At 39.9% G+C, this 18,855-nt stretch overlaps 1 protein-coding gene across 50 annotated transcripts in view; it reads right to left on the bottom strand.

Annotated features, from left to right (window-relative positions):
* The window catches only part of LOC117547361 (ankyrin-3-like), a 187,857-nt gene that overhangs the window by 82,594 nt on the left and 86,408 nt on the right, over positions 1-18,855 (bottom strand). For all 50 annotated transcript variants that reach the window (XM_034218010.1, XM_034218008.1, XM_034218003.1 and 47 more), the window contains exons 2-5: positions 15,108-15,209; positions 14,273-14,371; positions 11,162-11,260; positions 2,002-2,100 (exon numbers count right to left, since the gene is read on the bottom strand). In XM_034218010.1, coding sequence (XP_034073901.1) covers positions 2,002-2,100; positions 11,162-11,260; positions 14,273-14,371; positions 15,108-15,209 — 399 coding nt within the window. The remainder of the gene's footprint in view (positions 1-2,001; positions 2,101-11,161; positions 11,261-14,272; positions 14,372-15,107; positions 15,210-18,855) is intronic.

Here is an 18,855-nt window from a genome sequence, read left to right as displayed (position 1 = left end):
TCGTAATCAGAGCATCTCCGCAGCACACCCACGGGCAGGCGGACATGTTAAAATGCATAAATGTAGCCTTTTTGAGAAAGTCATAAGCATTCCCTGCACTGCCCTCCTGTTTCATCTGCTTTATGTTGGATTCAGGAGACAGTTTAATGTCCTAAAAATACTTTAAAAGCAACCACAGTGAACAGACAACGCTGAAAGTGGGGTTTGATCTTTATCTTCAAGCATGAACACTTGCAATGACACAGCACATTTTACCTGATGTGTTTTTTAAATTAGCTAAAGATCACTGAGTTGAAAAACATAAATAAACTGTAGACAGGACAGTAGGACACTCAGTACATCTTTCTTGACAAGTCATTAATCATAAGAGAAATAAATAATAACAAATAGATCTGCAAGGGTGACCTTCATACTACAGAAACATGAAATCATAAATAAGATATGTCGATATCACTGCAGAATATCTTTACATATTTTGTACTGTTGGACGAAAGTACCTGCAATAAAAAAGATAAATTGCAGACGGATGATTTTTAATAAACAAAGGATTTCTACCTCGTGCTATGCTGAAACGGTTAAATATGAATTATTGAACACCGTAAGTTGCTTCAAACATGGATTTATGTTTGCCCTCATGAATAATTCATCCATGTCTCCCGCCGGAGGAGACTGTGGGGCAGAGGAGGAAAGAAGGAAAATGGTGAGATGTGGCGGTGTGGAGAAGGAGGCAGACAAAAGGAGGAATGATGGAGGAGGAGAAGGATGGAGAAGAAACAGGAAGATAAAAGGAAAGCAGAGTGACAGGGACCCTCGTGGTGGTTTATTTTGAGACCTAAATACACTGTCCGCTGACCCAAAATCTTATTAGAGCACCAAATGTGTATAACTACGCTGCTGAAAAAAACACCACTTTACTCCTGTTTGAGTCATGTTTTCTCAAAACTGCAGTGACTAGCTTTTAAAGGTTTTATGGACTTTCAAAAAAAGAACACAGTATTTATGGTTAAACAAAAGATGAAGGTCTGAAATTGCACCATTTCAGAATACTGTATAATCATTAACAGGTTAGGGTATGATAGCTTCTTCAAGTCAGGATCAACAAAAATGTGTAATGCTGGGGTCAAACCTCAACACTTTTTGACACAAATCTGTCCATTGCACCATGTTTTTCATAAATACAAAATGTTGTTTATCTTATTTATATTATTATCTTGCTATTTACCATATTCATTGTTTGAAATGTGGCTTATTTTAGAGTTACTCTTACTTATGATTAGGTATTATGACTTTAGTTCATCTTACTGATAACCCTTCTGTAGAAAGTTACATTTCAAATGCAGGAATTTTACTTGTAAAATCATATTTTAGATGTTTGTTTAAATAAGTAAAGTATGTGAGTACTTCTTACACCCCTGCAAAACGGAAATAGTTTTGCTATATGGTATCTGCGGAACTCTGCTATTTTGTTGGCACTATAATCAAACTTTTTTTTTAAACATACAGAAAAACTTGTGAAAATATGCATTGGCTTCACAAATGTGTTTTAGACAGAGAGAGTTTTAGTGGCAGTTGGCTGTCTGCCGCTACTACAGCAGAGCAGATGATGGATTGTACTGACACACTCACAGCGTAGCACTTGCTCACCCACTGTCACACACACACACACACATATCAGACTTCAGTTACGTCAATGGTTCCGTCCTCCAGAGACAGTCAAGGTCACTCTGAATGAATACTTCGTCATGCTGTCTCTCTCTTTTATTCTACCCTAATCATCTCCTCTTAAATTAAGCAACAACTTCATGTTTTTCCGCTTTTGTCTCCTAAATGAGACACTAGTTGAAGCCACGTGTTCACCATTTACAGAAGTATGTCATACATAACACTGCAGAGTAATGACAGGAAGTCTAAATAAAGGGTTGTGATAACGGTTAGATATTTAAAGCTGTTTTGGCAAATAGGAGTTTGTTGTGTATCATCTGTTTGTGCTTGTTTAGGTACCTCAGTGGCGATGCTCTGACTCGAGCCGTGGTCCAATAAGTAGTGCACCACGTCCATGTGGTTCTCCTGCGCTGCCATATACAGCGGAGTGAAGCCATTCTGGAAAACAGAGAAGAAAAAAAACACTGAATCAAACCAAAAGTCATGTTTTTTTAAGGTGCACCACTCCTGTCTGTTTATCTCAGGGAGTTTGAACGTTAGTAACTATTGAGTTCTGCTGTATGACCAAGAAGTCAAAATGTACTCGAGTGCATTGCATTCATCGAAGTCAGGTATTTAATTTACTTTGTCAGCCAAAAACCGACATTCCCACTAGGGTTTATTTAAATCTATACATGGTTTCTCTATTGAATTTCAAAAATGTGCTTTATCATCATATTGTGCTATTATACATACAGTACTTTTAGCATCAGATCCCAAATGACCTCTACAACTACAACAAGAGAACTACTGTCCCAGAAGGGCTATCATGAGTACATACTGTCACCTCCCTGCATACCTCACACCTGATAACAGCAAAGATAAAAACAGATGCAGTGCTGCAGTTGAAGTGTGTGTGTGTGTGTGTGTGTGTGTGTGTGTGTGTGTGTGTGTGTGTGTGTGTGTGTGTGTGTGTGTGTGTGTGTGTGTGTGTGTGGTGCGACACTTAAACAAGGCCAAGAATACAGATCTCCATAGCAACACGAGGATCCAAAAATCACTTCAGTATTCAAAAGAGCTCCTCCTCCTATTTTTGTATTTACTCTGATGTCAATGCACCAACACAATCTCTTGTAATATATGTCATTGCACCTTCACAGTCAAAATGCAGCGATGACCAAAGACGCAGTGGAAAATAAACTACTCTGCCAAGTAAATAAAGAATAAAACCGCAGATCCTGCCAAGATAAGAAGATCAAAACTTGAAAGATCATCTTGGGATGGGATCAAACTCTTTGGACGCCAAATTGGGTCCACCCGTTAACCCCCCCATATGAACTCAACCTCCATTCAGATCACATTTAGATATCCGTCTTACACAGGGCCGTCCCACGCAAAGTTATATGATGAGGCCCTCTGTTTTGCGAGCGTTGTCCTCGTCGGGGGGTGGCGGGGGTGCTAGTGGAGCCTCACAGCGGCGAAACCGTGCCGCGCCACACTGATTGCACCGCAGAAGCGCATAGGTGTGTGCCGCATTTTCGGCTCAGTTGAGGCCCCCTACGCAAGGTGAGGCCCCCTACACAAGGTGAGGCCCCCTACGCAAGGTGAGGCCCCCTACGCAAGGTGAGGCCCCCTACGCAAGGTGAGGCCCCACGCAGTCTGCATGATCGGCCTGTAGGGAGGGACGACCCTGTGTTTACATCTTGTACGGTTGTGAAGGTATTGTGGTGAATTTTAATCCTTTTGAACATGGGGTAGTATTTCATCTAAGCCTCTTGTGGACAAACTGAGTATTACAACAACAAAGAATACACATTTTCCCTACCTATTGCATTAATGTGGATTATATGATTTGTTCAAGTATTACATTTTCCTTTTAATGTATTGTGAAGTAGCTGTGCAGACTTCTGAAAACATCAACGTGTACATTATAATAAAAACATTGTTTATTAATTTACCAGCCATCTCTACACACTACTTTCCTTATTGCGCTGTATTCTTTAACAAAAATACAACTAAATATGGTGTTTTAATAACTTTCAGTTTAGAACAAATCATTATCGCTGATCAATTCCAACGTCATCTTCATTCTCTCAGCAGCTCTGAGGCCTGTACTAAGAATCCAGTTCAACATACCCTGGATATGTTTGAGTTGACCTAATCCAAAACAAACGCGCTCTCGCTAAACGGTCCTACGACGCTGGTTATCAACTCGGTAACTCAAGCCCGGTGTGCCCTATCTAGTTATGTGCGCGTTCACATGAAAGGGGCGGGGCTAGCAACATTTGACCAATCACAAACATGAAGAAGCGCACTGACAGCACAGCGTCACACTTCCCTGAATTAACTATAATATTAGACATATGAAGAAGTTAAACTTTAAACATCCATGACTTAAACACTTTATCCAGGATAAAAGCAACCTAGTTGCACCTACGAGGTGAATACGGCTGGTAAAAAAAAAAGTGTTTGAATCCGTACATTAACAGGTTTATGATATCACTGCCAGATACGGCTCAAGAAGCTGACTCAGATAAGGAAATATATGATACATTATGATGTGATATGAATGATAATGGGATACATCGACGTCTGCACTCACAGTGCCGCGGACTGTAGGTAATGTTACTTTGATTTGGTTACTTCTGTTAACTTGTGGCAGATATTTAAGTAAGCTTTCTTAACGCTAATGTTATAATAGTCAGATTAATTTTCACGTTCACACAGTCGGTGATTTTTCCTGGCCGTCTTTCCTGCAACGGCAGCTTTTCTGTATTTCCTTTCTCCTGTAATATGACTTGATAGCTTTAAACTCCGCACACTGAGCTCTGATTGGTCAGCAGGAGGTGCTTTTACTGAGTTGATCTCTTATCCTGGAATCTAACCTGCTCCGGACCAGGCTAGCCGTTCAGCATAAGTTACCATGGAGATCTACCCCGCCAAGAAGTGAACCAGCGTCGTAGGACCGGAAACCCAGAGTTTTCCCTGAAGTTAGCTCGCTAAGCGAAATTCCGGCTTCGTCATACAGGCCTCTGAATTGTGTGTGTGTGCTGACGATTGAATGTGAGCCAGGAAGCACTGCAGAGCTGCTGACACACACACACACACAACACACACACACACACACACACACACACACACACACACACACACACACACACACACAACCACACACACACACACACACACACACACACTACACACACACACACACCACACACACACACACACACACACACCCACACACACACACCACCACACACAACACACCACACACACACACACACACACACATTCTCACTCCCATCCCGTCACATATTGACGGACGGTCAGGGCCCCTCCCCGTCGCTATAGTACGTACAGGGTACCCCTTGCCCGTCAGGCTTCTACGGGCAGGGCGTCCCATAGACCTTCATTGCGGACAGCGGACCCCTTGACCGTCAGGCTTCTACGGGCAGGGCGTCCCATAGACCTTCATAGACCACGTGATCAACAACAATGGCCGACCTTCGTGTTATTCTCGGTGGAACATGCCTATTTTAAGGTTCATTTGGCCAATAAAATGCGTTTTGATATCATTTTATGCGATTAATATGAGTTGTTATTTCTGATTATTTGTGCAGTACATGTACATGATGTTTAGTTTGCTAGTTATGACGAAGATTACTTCATGAATGTGAACTTGGAAACTGCCAAAAAGAATTTCATCAATGTCAAAACTGAGGAAAACAAAAATAAACCCCGTGAACTTTGGAAATTACTCAATAACCAGCTTGGCTGCAGTAAAAAACTCAAAACGAGATTTTCTAACTTAAACATAAAGACAGATAACAGGCTCCTCACAGACAAACTGGATGTGGCCAAGTACTTGAACATTTTTTTCACAAACATAGCCACAACTCTTGTAAATAAATTACCCTCCCACTCAGGGCTTTTTGGAGTAGATCACATCATGACCTACTACAAAAACCTAGGGGTACGCAAAGATGATTTCAGTCTAGCAAGGGTAACAACAGCAGAGGTACTCATTAAACTGAGCGCCCCTCCAACCTAACAAGGCCACTGGCCACGACAATATCCCCTCCAAATTCCTCAGAGACTCAGCAACCGCCATCTCACCAGTCATAGCTCACATAATTAACCTCTCCATAAAACAGGGAAAAGTACCCAAAGACTTCAAAATTGCAAGAGTAACCCCCCTGCACAAAAAGGGCAGCAAATTGGACCCAGGCAACTACCGCCCTGTTTCTATACTTACCTCCATCTCGAAAGTCATGGAAAAAATAGTATATGAACAGGTCGAAAAGTACCTCGCGAAAAAGAAACTAATCTATGAATTTCAATCTGGCTTTAGAACATCCCACTCCACTGACACATGCCTTCTTTATTTGAGCGACCACATCAAACAAGAGGTGGACGAGGGCAAGTACTGCGGCATGGTGATGCTGGACCTACAAAAGGCTTTCGACACTGTCACTCACCCCATTCTGATTGACAAGCTAAAAGCAATTGGTTTTGATAAACTATCGGTGAGCTGGATGCAATCCTACCTGGAGGGGAGAGAACAGATGGTGGAGGTAAACGGTACTCTGTCCCCCCCCCTCCCAGTGAGCTGTGGTGTTCCACAAGGAAGCATATTAGGTCCGTTACTGTTCCTAATTTATGTAAATGACATGTCATCAGCATGTGACTGCAACTTGTTCCTGTTCGCGGACGACTCAGCCCTGCTGGTCTCTGGCAGGAGCAGGTTGCAGGTTGAAAAAACCCTCAGCTCCGAGCTCGGCAGAATCTGCACCTGGCTCGCCGATAATAAATTATCATTACACCTGGGTAAAACAGAGTCCATTCTCTTCGGTTCGAAACATAATCTCAGCAAATCCGACGACTTCTCAGTTGCAGTGGGTGACATTATTGTCACAAGTAAGAAGGAAATTACATACCTAGGATCTATTCTTGAGGCAAACCTCTCCTGTGACAAAATGGCATCCAATGTAATAAAAAAAGTCAATCAAAGAACTAGATTCCTATACCGGATCTCCTCTCTGGTAAACAAAAACACCCTGACAACTCTGGCAGGAGCACTCATTCAAGGGTACTATGACTATGCTTGCACGTCATGGTACCATAGCACCTCCAAGGCGCTAAAAATAAAACTTCAAACATCGCAAAATAAACTAGTCAGACTACTGCTTGACCTTTCATCTAGAACCCACCTCACCTCTGCCCACTTTGACAACCTAGGATGGCTTAGAGTAGACGACAGAGTACAGCTACTTGCAATGGGCCTGGTCTACAAGATCCACTACACCTCTATGGTACCCATGTACATGTCAAAATTCTTCCCAAAGGTCAAGGAATACCATGATCATAACACCAGAGGGAGCTCCACAAATCATGTGAAACCCAGATTTGGCACAAAAAAGGGGGAATACACGTTTCGCAATTATGCCACATCAAGGTGGAACGCTCTTCCCACAACTGTAAAGGAAAGTAAAACTATACTTACCTTCAAAACCTCTCTTAAAGAGCACCTTCGGGGGAGAGCATTGCAAAACTGGCCCCGGTAATGGTACAAATCTCAACCTGTCGTTCAATGGACAGCTTCCCCCCCCCCCCCATCTATGTATATACTCGCATTTTAGACTCTGTTACTAACTGTATATCTGTAGACTTGGTATGTCTTAAATGTCCGGTTAGGATGTATTAGAACGAAATCTAAAATGAAAATTGTAAACAAGCAATCTGTATGTAAAAAAAACACCTGTATGTAAATTGTAAATAAGCCATCTGTATGTCAAATATGTCTTATATGTCTTAAATGATATGATGAATTGGAAATGGGGGACCCTGATGTAAACAAGTCGAAAGTCTTTCTCTGGTCTGCATCCCCTTAACAATTGTATGTTTTGAGCTGTACTGTACTGTACCCAATATACAAGCTGCTAATAAACTTTTCAATCAATCAATCAAACACATTCATGGTTGCTAACGTTTTTTTGGTGGAAATGTGTTTTTTCAAAGCAAAGTCACCCTCTGTACTTGGACTTATTGGGAGAATCTAAAGGCAAGAACATCCCAAATATTCATTTAGGTCTTTATTTTTAGACCTTTAGGGTTGCCGTCTGTGTGAGGAAAATAAATGGGGCTCAGAGCCTCGTATTTTTAAAATCTTTTTTTCCTTCTAATTTGTTATTCTTTTCAAAATAGCACACTGTTATTTACTCACCAATAACACACAATTATCCTTGCTTTTATTTATTGGTTTAATTCCATAATCTCGGGCTTTTTTGGCGTTCGTCAGGAACTGAATTTCAAAATAAAAATAACCGGAAACAGACGTAGCCATTTCGAGCGATTACCCAAGATCCTCAGCTACGCTGATTGGATGTTTTAGCCGCAATGCATGCTGGGATTTGGTGTTTATATTATATGAAATCTGGAAAACATTTTAAAAGAATAAAATAATACTTAATTCCGAGCGCTCTTGCTTTTCTCTTTGAAAGTCATCACATAACGGCATTGTAATACACGGTTCGGCTGCATTGTATATTACAGATCTGCCGTAGTTCTTTATTTATAGAGCCCTGATGAGAAGACCTTTGGAAAAAACTGAAGAAATGCCGCCGAAACGTAATACTTGACGTGGATCATAAATATTTCAACAATTAAATCTTCAATTTCTCTTCACACAATACGTCTCCTTGCAGTATCAACACTAATTCGGCTGACTTTTACATTTGATATAATTCATAGATAGGTTATATTTACACCATAACGGTGCACAGCTGATATAAAAGGACTTGTCGTTTTTAAAGATATTACTGATTTGAATTGGATTGAATTTTGAATGTAATAATGTAAATACTGAGTCTGAAATAGTATAGCAATATGCTGTAAAATTATGTGAAAGCATGAATAAAACTACACATCTTCAGATGTTGTACATACAAGTGTCCAACACTAATAATACAAAGTTATTATGGCTGTGTGTACCTTGTGTGCATCGCCTAGTGGTTAAAGCACGTTATTGAATTATTGTTTTTATGTGTTATATTTGATTAATATAAATATTAAGAGTACATACTTTCATAGGGGGAAAGTAGAAGGTTTGTGATAGAAATATAGAATATAAAAAATCAAGATACTATAAGTGATCTCTACAATAAAACAGTTTAGTGCAGGATGTACAAAGATATTAATAGGAGGAGGTGCAAAACAGAAAAACGAATTAACCTTTATTTAAACATTAAATAACAGATTAAGGTCTTCTTTTAAATAAGAAAAAAGCTTTGGGGTATCTAGCTACAGATAAATATTAAGCCTGACAAAGTACTTAACGTCTAATATATTGCTTTCCTGCAATGTTAACTATGTTGAAGCACTTATTTTAACTGATATTATACATATGGATTATACTCTTATGTAGATAGATAACATAAGAAATGTGCAGAATATGACAGTTTAATGGTGGAGGGACACACATATTGATAGATGTCTTGTAATGCACTGTTGAGGAACCTGTGACCCAAGTTTTTCATTCATTGCATAACTACACCGTAGTTGTGTATATGATATGTCAATAAACCTTTGAAAATCTTGAAATCTTGAAAGGGATGTGCAAAATAGCCATTATATACAGTCTTTAATTAACTATTGGTAGAGAATAACGAGTAATTAATATACTTTATTACTCGTTTCCATTCATGTCATTTGCAGATACATGTTTAGTCTTCTCAAGCACCAACTATCAAATATCTCTCCTGATTGTTGGCACTTGACAATCACCTTACCTGAATTTTACTCAGGTGTAACTAAAGTCTGATTTAAGGGTTGTTTATATTTCACATCATTAATCAGAATCTGCAAAGTAACTCAAATAAGTGTAGTGGAGTAAAAATACCAGGTTAACCTCTGAATTGTAGTGGAGTAGAATTACAAAGTATCAATGAGCTGTCATGTGGGTATATATTAATGCTATATATTAATGCTGCGCATTATGGACAGCGATTTTCACCCATTTATTAATTATATGTTTTACATTTGATAACACCAATGTGTTTAATACTGGCAACTTCTAATTGTGGGAAAAACGAAAACGTTCAGTAGAGACGTCCCATAGAACATTTTGCGAAACACAATAGTGTAGTGTGTAGTTCTGGGGGGGCGTTCGATTCCAGTTTTGGATAGTCTGGCGTGGTTTCGTTCCATTTCAAACAGCTGTTTGACGCTCGGCGTAACCTTGGCGCACTGCCACTCCAACATCCAATCCCAGACCTTGAAGATTAATCACGGGGACTGTAGTCCTAAACGATAGCTGGGGATTATGGGTAGTGTAGTGTCTTCGGCCATCCTAAACTCAAAAATTTTGACAATCGCAATGATGCTCGAAATGTCCCTTATAGGCCTACGTCTGTTTCCGGTTATTTTTATTTTGAAATTCAGTTCCTGACGAACGCCAAAAAAGCCTGAGATTATGGAATTAAACCAATAAATAAAAGCAAGGATAATTGTGTGTTATTGGTGAGTAAATAACAGTGTGCTATTTTGAGAAGAATAACAAATTAGAAGGAAAAAAAGATTTTAAAAATACGAGGCTCTGAGCCCCATTTATTTTCCTCACAGACGGCAACCCTAAAGGTCTAAAATAAAGACCTAAATGAATATTTGGGATGTTCTTGCCTTTAGATTCTCCCAATAAGTCCAAGTACAGAGGGTGACTTTGCTGTGAAAAAACACATTTCCACCAAAAAAACGTTAGCAACCATGAATGTGTACACATTCATGGAGTAATCTTCGTCATAACTAGCAAACTAAACATCATGTACATGTACTGCACAAATAATCAGAAATAACAACTCATATTAATCGCATAAAATGACATCAAAACGCATTTTAATGGCCAAATGAACCTTAAAATAGGCCTTTTCCACCGAGAATAACACGAAGGTCGACCATTGTTGTTGATCACGTGGTCTATGAAGGTCTATGGGACGCCCTGCCTGTAGAAGCCTGACGGTCAAGGGGTCCGCTGTCCGCAATGAAGGTCTATGGGACGCCCTGCCCGTAGAAGCCTGACGGGCAAGGGGTACCCTGTACGTAATATAGCGACGGGGAGGGGCCCTGACCGTCCGTCAATATGTGACGGGATGGGAGTGAGAACGTGTTGCACACACACGCACACACACACACACACACACACACACAACACACACACACACACACACACACACACACACACACACACAACACACACACACACACACACACACACACACACACACACACACACACACACACACACACACACACACACACACACACACACACACACACACACACACACACACACACACACACACACACACACACACACACACACACACACACACACACAATAGTTGTATACGCATTAATCAGCATGAAAGCACAGACTCAAACGTGGATTTCCAATAGAGATCATTTGAAAATTGGAGAGCTTTGAGGGGTGTGTGTGTGGGGTGTGTGTGTGTGTGTGTCTTACCTGAGATTGTGCATTGACGTTGGCACTGTGGGTGACGAGTTCCTTCACCACGTCGTTCTGCCCAGCGAGGGAGGCTATGTGAAGAGCTGTGTTTCCTTTCTGCTTTGAAAAACAGGAAATACACACTATAAACTTTCTTCAAATCATAAACCCGGTCAAACATTTACACAGAGATATGAATACATTTTATATTTCTAATTACATCTTAATCACCCCAGGATATCATTATCTCAGAATATGTCTGCTCTAAAATAATAGCAAAGAAAAAGTTCAGAACTTGCCTTAGGGTCATGATCTTTATTTGATTTCTGTTATCATAGTAAACCTGTTTACATCCCCCAATTATGGAAGCTGTAGTTCCAAATCACTTAGATGATGATTAAATGATTAGAAAATGTTGAGTTAGAAAACCCATGAAAATAAGCTTTTCCATTGTAAAATACAATTATTATTGAAATGTTTTTGATCTTTATAGTAAAATAAACTTCTAAGATGTATTTTAATCCCATGAATGTGGTACTAGATGGCAGATCAAATCCGCAATAAAAATACGACACACATTCTGACCCTCAGTTATTTCAAAGCATTGATATCTTAAAATGTGTACCATTTTCTTAATTGCAATTACATAATATAGGAAATAAACATCATAACACAAAACACACACACGAAAAAGAAATTACTTAAAATGTAAAGCGTAAAGTGGCTCAGTCAGTAGGGCCTTGTACTGTGAGCCGTAGGGTCGCCGGTTCAAGTCCTCTAACAGGCCCTGCCGTGGTGTCCTTGAGCAAGGCACTGGACACCCCCCCCCCCCCCCACTACCATTGCTCCCCGGGTGCTGTACAATAGCTGCTCACTGCTCCTAGTACTAGGATGCAGAGGCAACATTTCACTGTGTGCTGCATGTATGTGTGACCATTAAAGAGGGTTTCATCCTCCAATTCTGTCCTGTATGAAAAATCTGATTTCTACATTAAATAAATGATTTAAAACTTGCTAGAATCACTACTGAAAAATCAGTCGGCATGTTCTTTTACATAATATTAAGACATTACTATGAACGTGCAGCAGGAGGGGAGAAGGGTGAGTGGTCTCAGTCAAGAAAGTACCCTCTTACTGTATAATGTACATGCAGATTGTGTTAGAGTTGGTATGAGGGTGAGTTCCATATACTGAACCTCTAATGGATGCACCTGTTGTGTGTGTGTGTGTGTGTGGTGTGTGTGTGTGTGTGTGTGTGTGTGTGTGTGTGTGTGTGTGTGTGTGTGTGTGTGTGTGTGTGTGTGTGTGTGTGTGTGTGTGTGTGTGTGTGTGTGTGTGTGTGTCAGCAGCAGCTGTTGCCATGTTGTCATTCCTGCTGCCAATGGGAACTCCACATAAACACCTCCCCTCATTCCAGGATCTAGGCTGCCCTTTCTCTTTTCCTCTCATGCTGCTACACTGCCTTAAGACTAGAAAGCACAATTTCATGCAGGCTTATGTAAGAATATTTGAGCACATTGAATTTGCCAGCAGTTTCCTCCTATAGACATAATATGCAGAAATGAAGCAAAAGCTGGTGCTTTCTTTTTCTGCTTTCCGTCAGGTTTATATACGTCTAAACCTGCATTTCGATTTTTTATTTAACGCTGATACAAGCATAAAATACAACAAAGATCTAGTATCACTTAATGAAGTTGATATAACACATTTGTTAAAAAACAGATGCTTATTTACAAATTAAACAGCATTCATTTGGATTTATTAGTCCATCCACTTTGCTCCAAGAGTTCAGAATGTATGAAACAAATTCCCCCAAAGAAGGGCTGCTTGCTGCCTTTGAAAACATTGCTGATGGTGACACTCAAGCAGAACAGTAACCTGGTGGGCCTTAAAGCCAAAACAAGAACTGAAAAACGCCAACACTTGTTGGGTCGGGTCATACATCTACATGGGTTTGTCACTATTAAAGACCTCTCTCTCATTCTAGTCTTTTGATCCATTCTTAATGTAAACATATTAAATATAGGCACTTTTCCATAATGAAGGTAACGGATCAGAACAACCCTATTTCCTCAGCCATATTTCTCCTGGAGACCGCTGCCAGTATAATCCTCCGGAACCCTGGTTGTAACTGTATCACCGATATCCCTATATTGTATATCCCCCAAATAAACATGGATTTTTCAACGATAGACTGTTGAGATTTTTATAGCGGCAAGCTTTTGAAAGTTTTACTGATGTTTCCTTAGAATATACTCTAGCGGTTCACTAACAAACATGAATGACACATTTTAGAGCAGAACAGCAAACTAAAGAAACAGCTCACTAAGAGCTAGGATGCTAACATTGATAGTGAAAAGGAGGACAGTAACCTAGAAGGTTGTACTAGTTAACCTGTCTTCAACTTGAACTAGACTGGCATCTAAGAGGACTTGAGCTTCAGCTAGAACAACAGCCACCTGTCACACCGCCACCTCCAGTTGATCACCATACCAACCTTTGCAGAGGTCCTGCCCAACACCAAACTAATGACAGAGACCTTGTGGCAGGTACTGTACAAGTCCCAGCCTCCACACACATGACCTCTATTTTCTGCCAATAACCCCTCTTTAGCATTTGTAAACACTGTCATTTAGACCATGATAACAGCATTTTGAACAAATGTCAGATCAAATATTTAAACTATTAATATTAAAGTATCTGCTTTACTTGGGTCAGCGTTGTCAGCTAAGTTGTCCAGTTAACTACACAACAGATATTGGGTGTATACAACTTATTAGAATTAGATTTAGTACATAAATATCCACTTGAAGTACTTTATTTATAGTTTAAATGTACAACGAGCTGCCAGCTCCAGAACAGGAAGTAGTTGTAGATACATCCTGATTCAATTGAATTTTCTTGGCTACGTGAAACTGCATCAGTGTCATTTAATTAAGATTATGTGGGAAACAAATAACCACAAGGCCAAATGATTCCTTCATCAGTTCACCAAACTCCTCCGTTTACACGCAGCCATTCATCTCCTTTCCTGCTGCTTAAGCAATGTGACTTTGAGAAGGAGCTGACGCAGCACTCTACAGTATGTGAGGGATCGAGTGTGTTTGTACTCCTGGTTAGCACACACACCTTGGTAGCTGCGTCCACATTGGCGCCGTGCTTGATGAGCTCAGCCACCACCTCCACATGGCCCTCCTTCGAGGCCAGATGGAGAGCATTTAGACCATTCTGGAGAGAAAGAAAAAAAGAGATTAAACCCTTTTGTTTGTCTTTATTGTGAAAAGAATATTAATCCTGTTCAATCTTCTGCTCTTTTACTTAGTAACACTTTAATGCATCAATAATTATAATCAAAACATATCATATACAGTTTATAATTATGAAAGTGGGCCAATATGCATAATTTACTTTTGGTACATACGTTTATTTTGATGCAAATATTTCTGTATGTTGCCGGACTTTTACTTGTAACAGTAAGTATTTCTACACTCTGTAACTTCTACTTTTACTCAAGTATGAGATCTGAGTACTTCTCCCACCTCTGGAGCATGTTAACTCTTGCTAATAAGCAGAAGACGTACAGCTACTGTAGGGCTTCCATTAGTTTTGCAGGTAAGCCTTTTAGTTAAGAACCAAACGGTAGATAAATGTCGACCTGATGATGACCCAATAAGTGTGACACCAGAAACACAGAAATGTGAAAAGATCACCAAAGTTATTCATCTCGTGAAATCATTAAAGAAGTTTGGAGGGGCAATAGTGTCACATGGAAACAGTGTTTATTTATTCAGGAGCTAATGCAAATGTGGGAAAGTATTTTTTGTCATTTTAGGTTAATCACTACTTTAATGCCCCACAGACCTTACTGGCAGCTTCACTGTTATAGTACAAGATAAAAACAGACCACCATGAAGTGCAGGTAGACTCTTGTTCCCTTAGAACTATACGTTATCATGCTTCCCACCTGATTGCAAATATTGATGTCGACTCCATTCTTCAGGTAGTCCAAAGCTTTCTCGAGGTTCCCGGCCCGAGCTGATCGCAGATAACAGGCATTTATATCCGTCTGCAGGACACAGAGAGGAGCATGTTGTCATCTTTACTTCACAAAGGTCAACGCAGGTACAGGAATACCAAAGAAATTCGTATGTTAAATTAGTAAACAAACCATAAAGATTTCGTTCGGGTTAAGTGAAAAAAATAAAGCGTTCATTATTTAAAGACAGCAAGAGCTCAGAGCTATATGCTAGTTATTATTTGGGATGCTTAGTCAGAAGCTGATACTTCATCCATGTGAATCCCTGCAATTAGAGATAAGTTGAATAAATCCTTAAAGGCAAGTATGTTAGTAGCTGGAAAAAAACATAGGGTACATTTCATATGGAAAGCCTTTTTAGAAGATGAATAAGAGCTCAAAGAAAGTTAAGAGTGAAAGAGAACATGCCTGTGTGTTTTTCAAAATCCAAGAAGGCTGCTTAATCCAAGCCAATGTTGATAGGAAGGTTATACAAGGTAGACACAAGGAATGCCTCAGAATATTTAGATTAAAAAAAGGAATACAAACAGGCATAAAAGCAGACCATCAGTGAGTCCCTGATTTCATGATTGCAGTGCAGAGCTCCTGTGAGCCACACCCAGACGTACACAGTAACACAGGAGGAGCACTCTCCAATTACCCTCTGCTCATGTGCCAATTAACCTAGCAACCCACCTATTCTCTAGAAAGCATACACACACACAAAAGGCTCTTAGTTCTGCAACTGGGCTCATTCACAAACCCTCTTTCACAAGTCAACTCTAGCAGGGAGCTGAACATATTACATATTAACATTTGCAGAAACTACAGACAGTCAACATATTATACAAAATATTCAGCTGTATTTAGCAATAGGTATTTGTCCAAAAAGAGGGTCATTCTCAATCAAAGACAAACCAGTAAAAGATGGTTATCTTTGTAGTAAAGATAGAACTAGAACTATATTATTTATTGAGTTCCCAGGGTTCATTGGAACTGATTTACTGAACAGATACAATAAACACATCTGGAATGTGCTCCTGGAATACCGCAGCCGTAACAACATGAAGTCTTTGCATTAAAATAACTTCGGCTTTGTGGGTAATTTAAATAGAAGTGCTACAGACAGTCCTGTCATGCTCACTGCACCATGATCTGTGTTGTTGTAGACAGATTGTTGGCTAAAGCTGACAGCTGAGCTCATTTCCCACTCACTGAATGGATGTTATCTGGGTTCCACACACACACACACACACACACACACACACACACACACACACACACACACACACACACACACACACACACACACACACACACACACACACACACACACACACACACACACACACACACACACACAGTGTTTCTGGTGTCAGCATCCACTCTGTGGGGCAGAGACTCTGGGGGCTTATCCGTCGCCATGCCATCAGACACACACACAGGTTTATCCAGTGATCGAGAGTGTGTGTATTTCACAAACTTCCTGGATTTAGCCTATTTCCATTATTATAATGAACTCCATTAGTGTCTTTGTAAATGTTTCTGAATCTTATGTCTTTATTTATTGTATGACCCTGTTGAATTTAACATGTTAACGTGGTTTTTATCAATCTTTTGTAACAAGGCTAATGAAATCCCTAGTAAGACGTTCATTTGTAGACCGTCCCTACATCAAGTACATGCTGCACCAGTATAACACACATAATATACATTAACTTTGTTGTTATGAAACAATAACACTTGATTTGCAACTGTTATGAATTTGTATAGCCGTAGAGTGTTTTTGAGCAGAACAGATATAGGTCATGTTGCAATGGAGTCAGTGAGTTAGGTATGGGCTAAAAACTGGAAAATTAGCACCATTACAAGTATGCTAAATTGGCTATTAGCAGTTCCTTTATAACATACCCATTAGTTTACGCTATCACTGGAGTACTTTGACACTAAAATACATTATAAAAACATGATTATTCTGGCTGAACCTGTCACTGTGGTCCTGCCTGACTCATCACACTACTTCCCTGATGGCTCCCACAGGATTGTTGACATCCTCGTGGATTCCTCTTCTTATTACAGACACATGCATTTCCAAACATTTGGTCTTCGCTGTAAAATGTATTATCTCTTCGATGTACACACGGCATCTATTGCACGTCTGTCCGTCCTGGGAGAGGGATCCCTCCTCTGTTGCTCTCCCTGAGGTTTCTCCCATGTTCCCCTTTAAACTGTGGGTTTTCTCTGGAAGTTTCTCCTTGTACAATGTGAGGGTCTAGGGACAGAGGGTCTAAGGACAGAGGGTGTCGTATTGTCATACTGACATTCTGTACAAACTGTGAAGTCCACTGAGACAAATGTAACATTTGTGATATTGGGCTATATAAATAAACATTGATTGATTGATTATTCTCAGTGAGGCTTATATGAAGTGTCTATTTTTTGATGACTTCAAAACATAATTCTAAATGTTTCTTTACCATGGACATCAGAGATAACAATAGATCACAGCCAATCTAACCAAATTAGGAAAGTGGTATATTTAGCCACAAGTTGATAGATATCACTTATTGCATAACTTGCAATATTTAAGGGACTGAAAAGTGGTTCAGACTTACATTTGATCAGACTGATTGCATAATTATCTCCAGCTTTATGAATAAGATGCTAACTGCACAAAGAGTGGAAGTGCACACTCAATGAAAGGTGCAGCAAACAAAAGGACTTGAATCTGGCCTTCAGTATCACAGTGGAAAATGTTGGTTTGGTAACAAATAACACCAGCAACACAAGTGGAGGAAAAGACCAGCAAACGTTTCTTATCCACAATCAAACCTTTGGTGGGTTTCTGTCTTATGAAAGCTACGCGCTCTGTGAGGCGGCGTGCTGTGGAGGTTCTCTAAACCCTGAGAGGGGTTGTAAGGCACCATGCCAAGCCTTTTGAGTTCAAAGTGGCACCAGGCTCGACCGCTCATAACTCAGAGCATTATCAGAATACCAGTTTAAAGCATCACGCTCTGAGGAGCCAAAACGCACAGAAGTCCAGCTGAGAATTTGCCAATCCACTGATAAAACCAACTATTCATCACAATCAAACTAAAGATAGAACTGAAGATATACATATTTTCTTATCTTTTTCTGTTAAATAAAATAAACCATTTGAATATTTTCCTCTTTAAAAATACTAGTGTCCTGATTAGAACTGCTAATGCGGCACTTCACGACCCAACCGTTGATTTTATTTAGAAACATGTGGGAGCCCGGTTTTGTATTGCTTTACAACCTCAACAAAAAAGTTAAAATAAGAATAAAAACATTATTCAGGCAGCTAAAGAGAGAAAAGCATATTGCCACTTGAAACATACATAAACGTATTGCTGAGCAACAACCGACGGTACAGTAATGTTAGGTTAAGAGCCCATAAAAAACATTCGAGTACAAAAATAGAACCAATGAAAGTGTCTTCCCATTGAAATGAATGCTCCTACTGTGATTCCTGCCATCAACTCTTGCCCTGCCTCTCAGGTTCTCCAGCTCTGGTGCTATGCCACATTAGGTTATCAGTCTGAGCCAGGAATGCATTTGTCACTATGTTGTTTATCACATTAATATTGTAATGTCCAAATTAGTAAGTAAGTAATACAATTGAAGCAATTCAACCATTTGAGAGCAGCTATGATAATCCATTGTGGAGGCCATG

This window comes from Gymnodraco acuticeps, unplaced genomic scaffold (assembly GCF_902827175.1).
Source record: "Gymnodraco acuticeps unplaced genomic scaffold, fGymAcu1.1, whole genome shotgun sequence".
NCBI classification, from domain to species: Eukaryota; Metazoa; Chordata; class Actinopteri; order Perciformes; family Bathydraconidae; genus Gymnodraco; species Gymnodraco acuticeps.
This window is presented reverse-complemented; position numbering and strand designations above follow the sequence as displayed.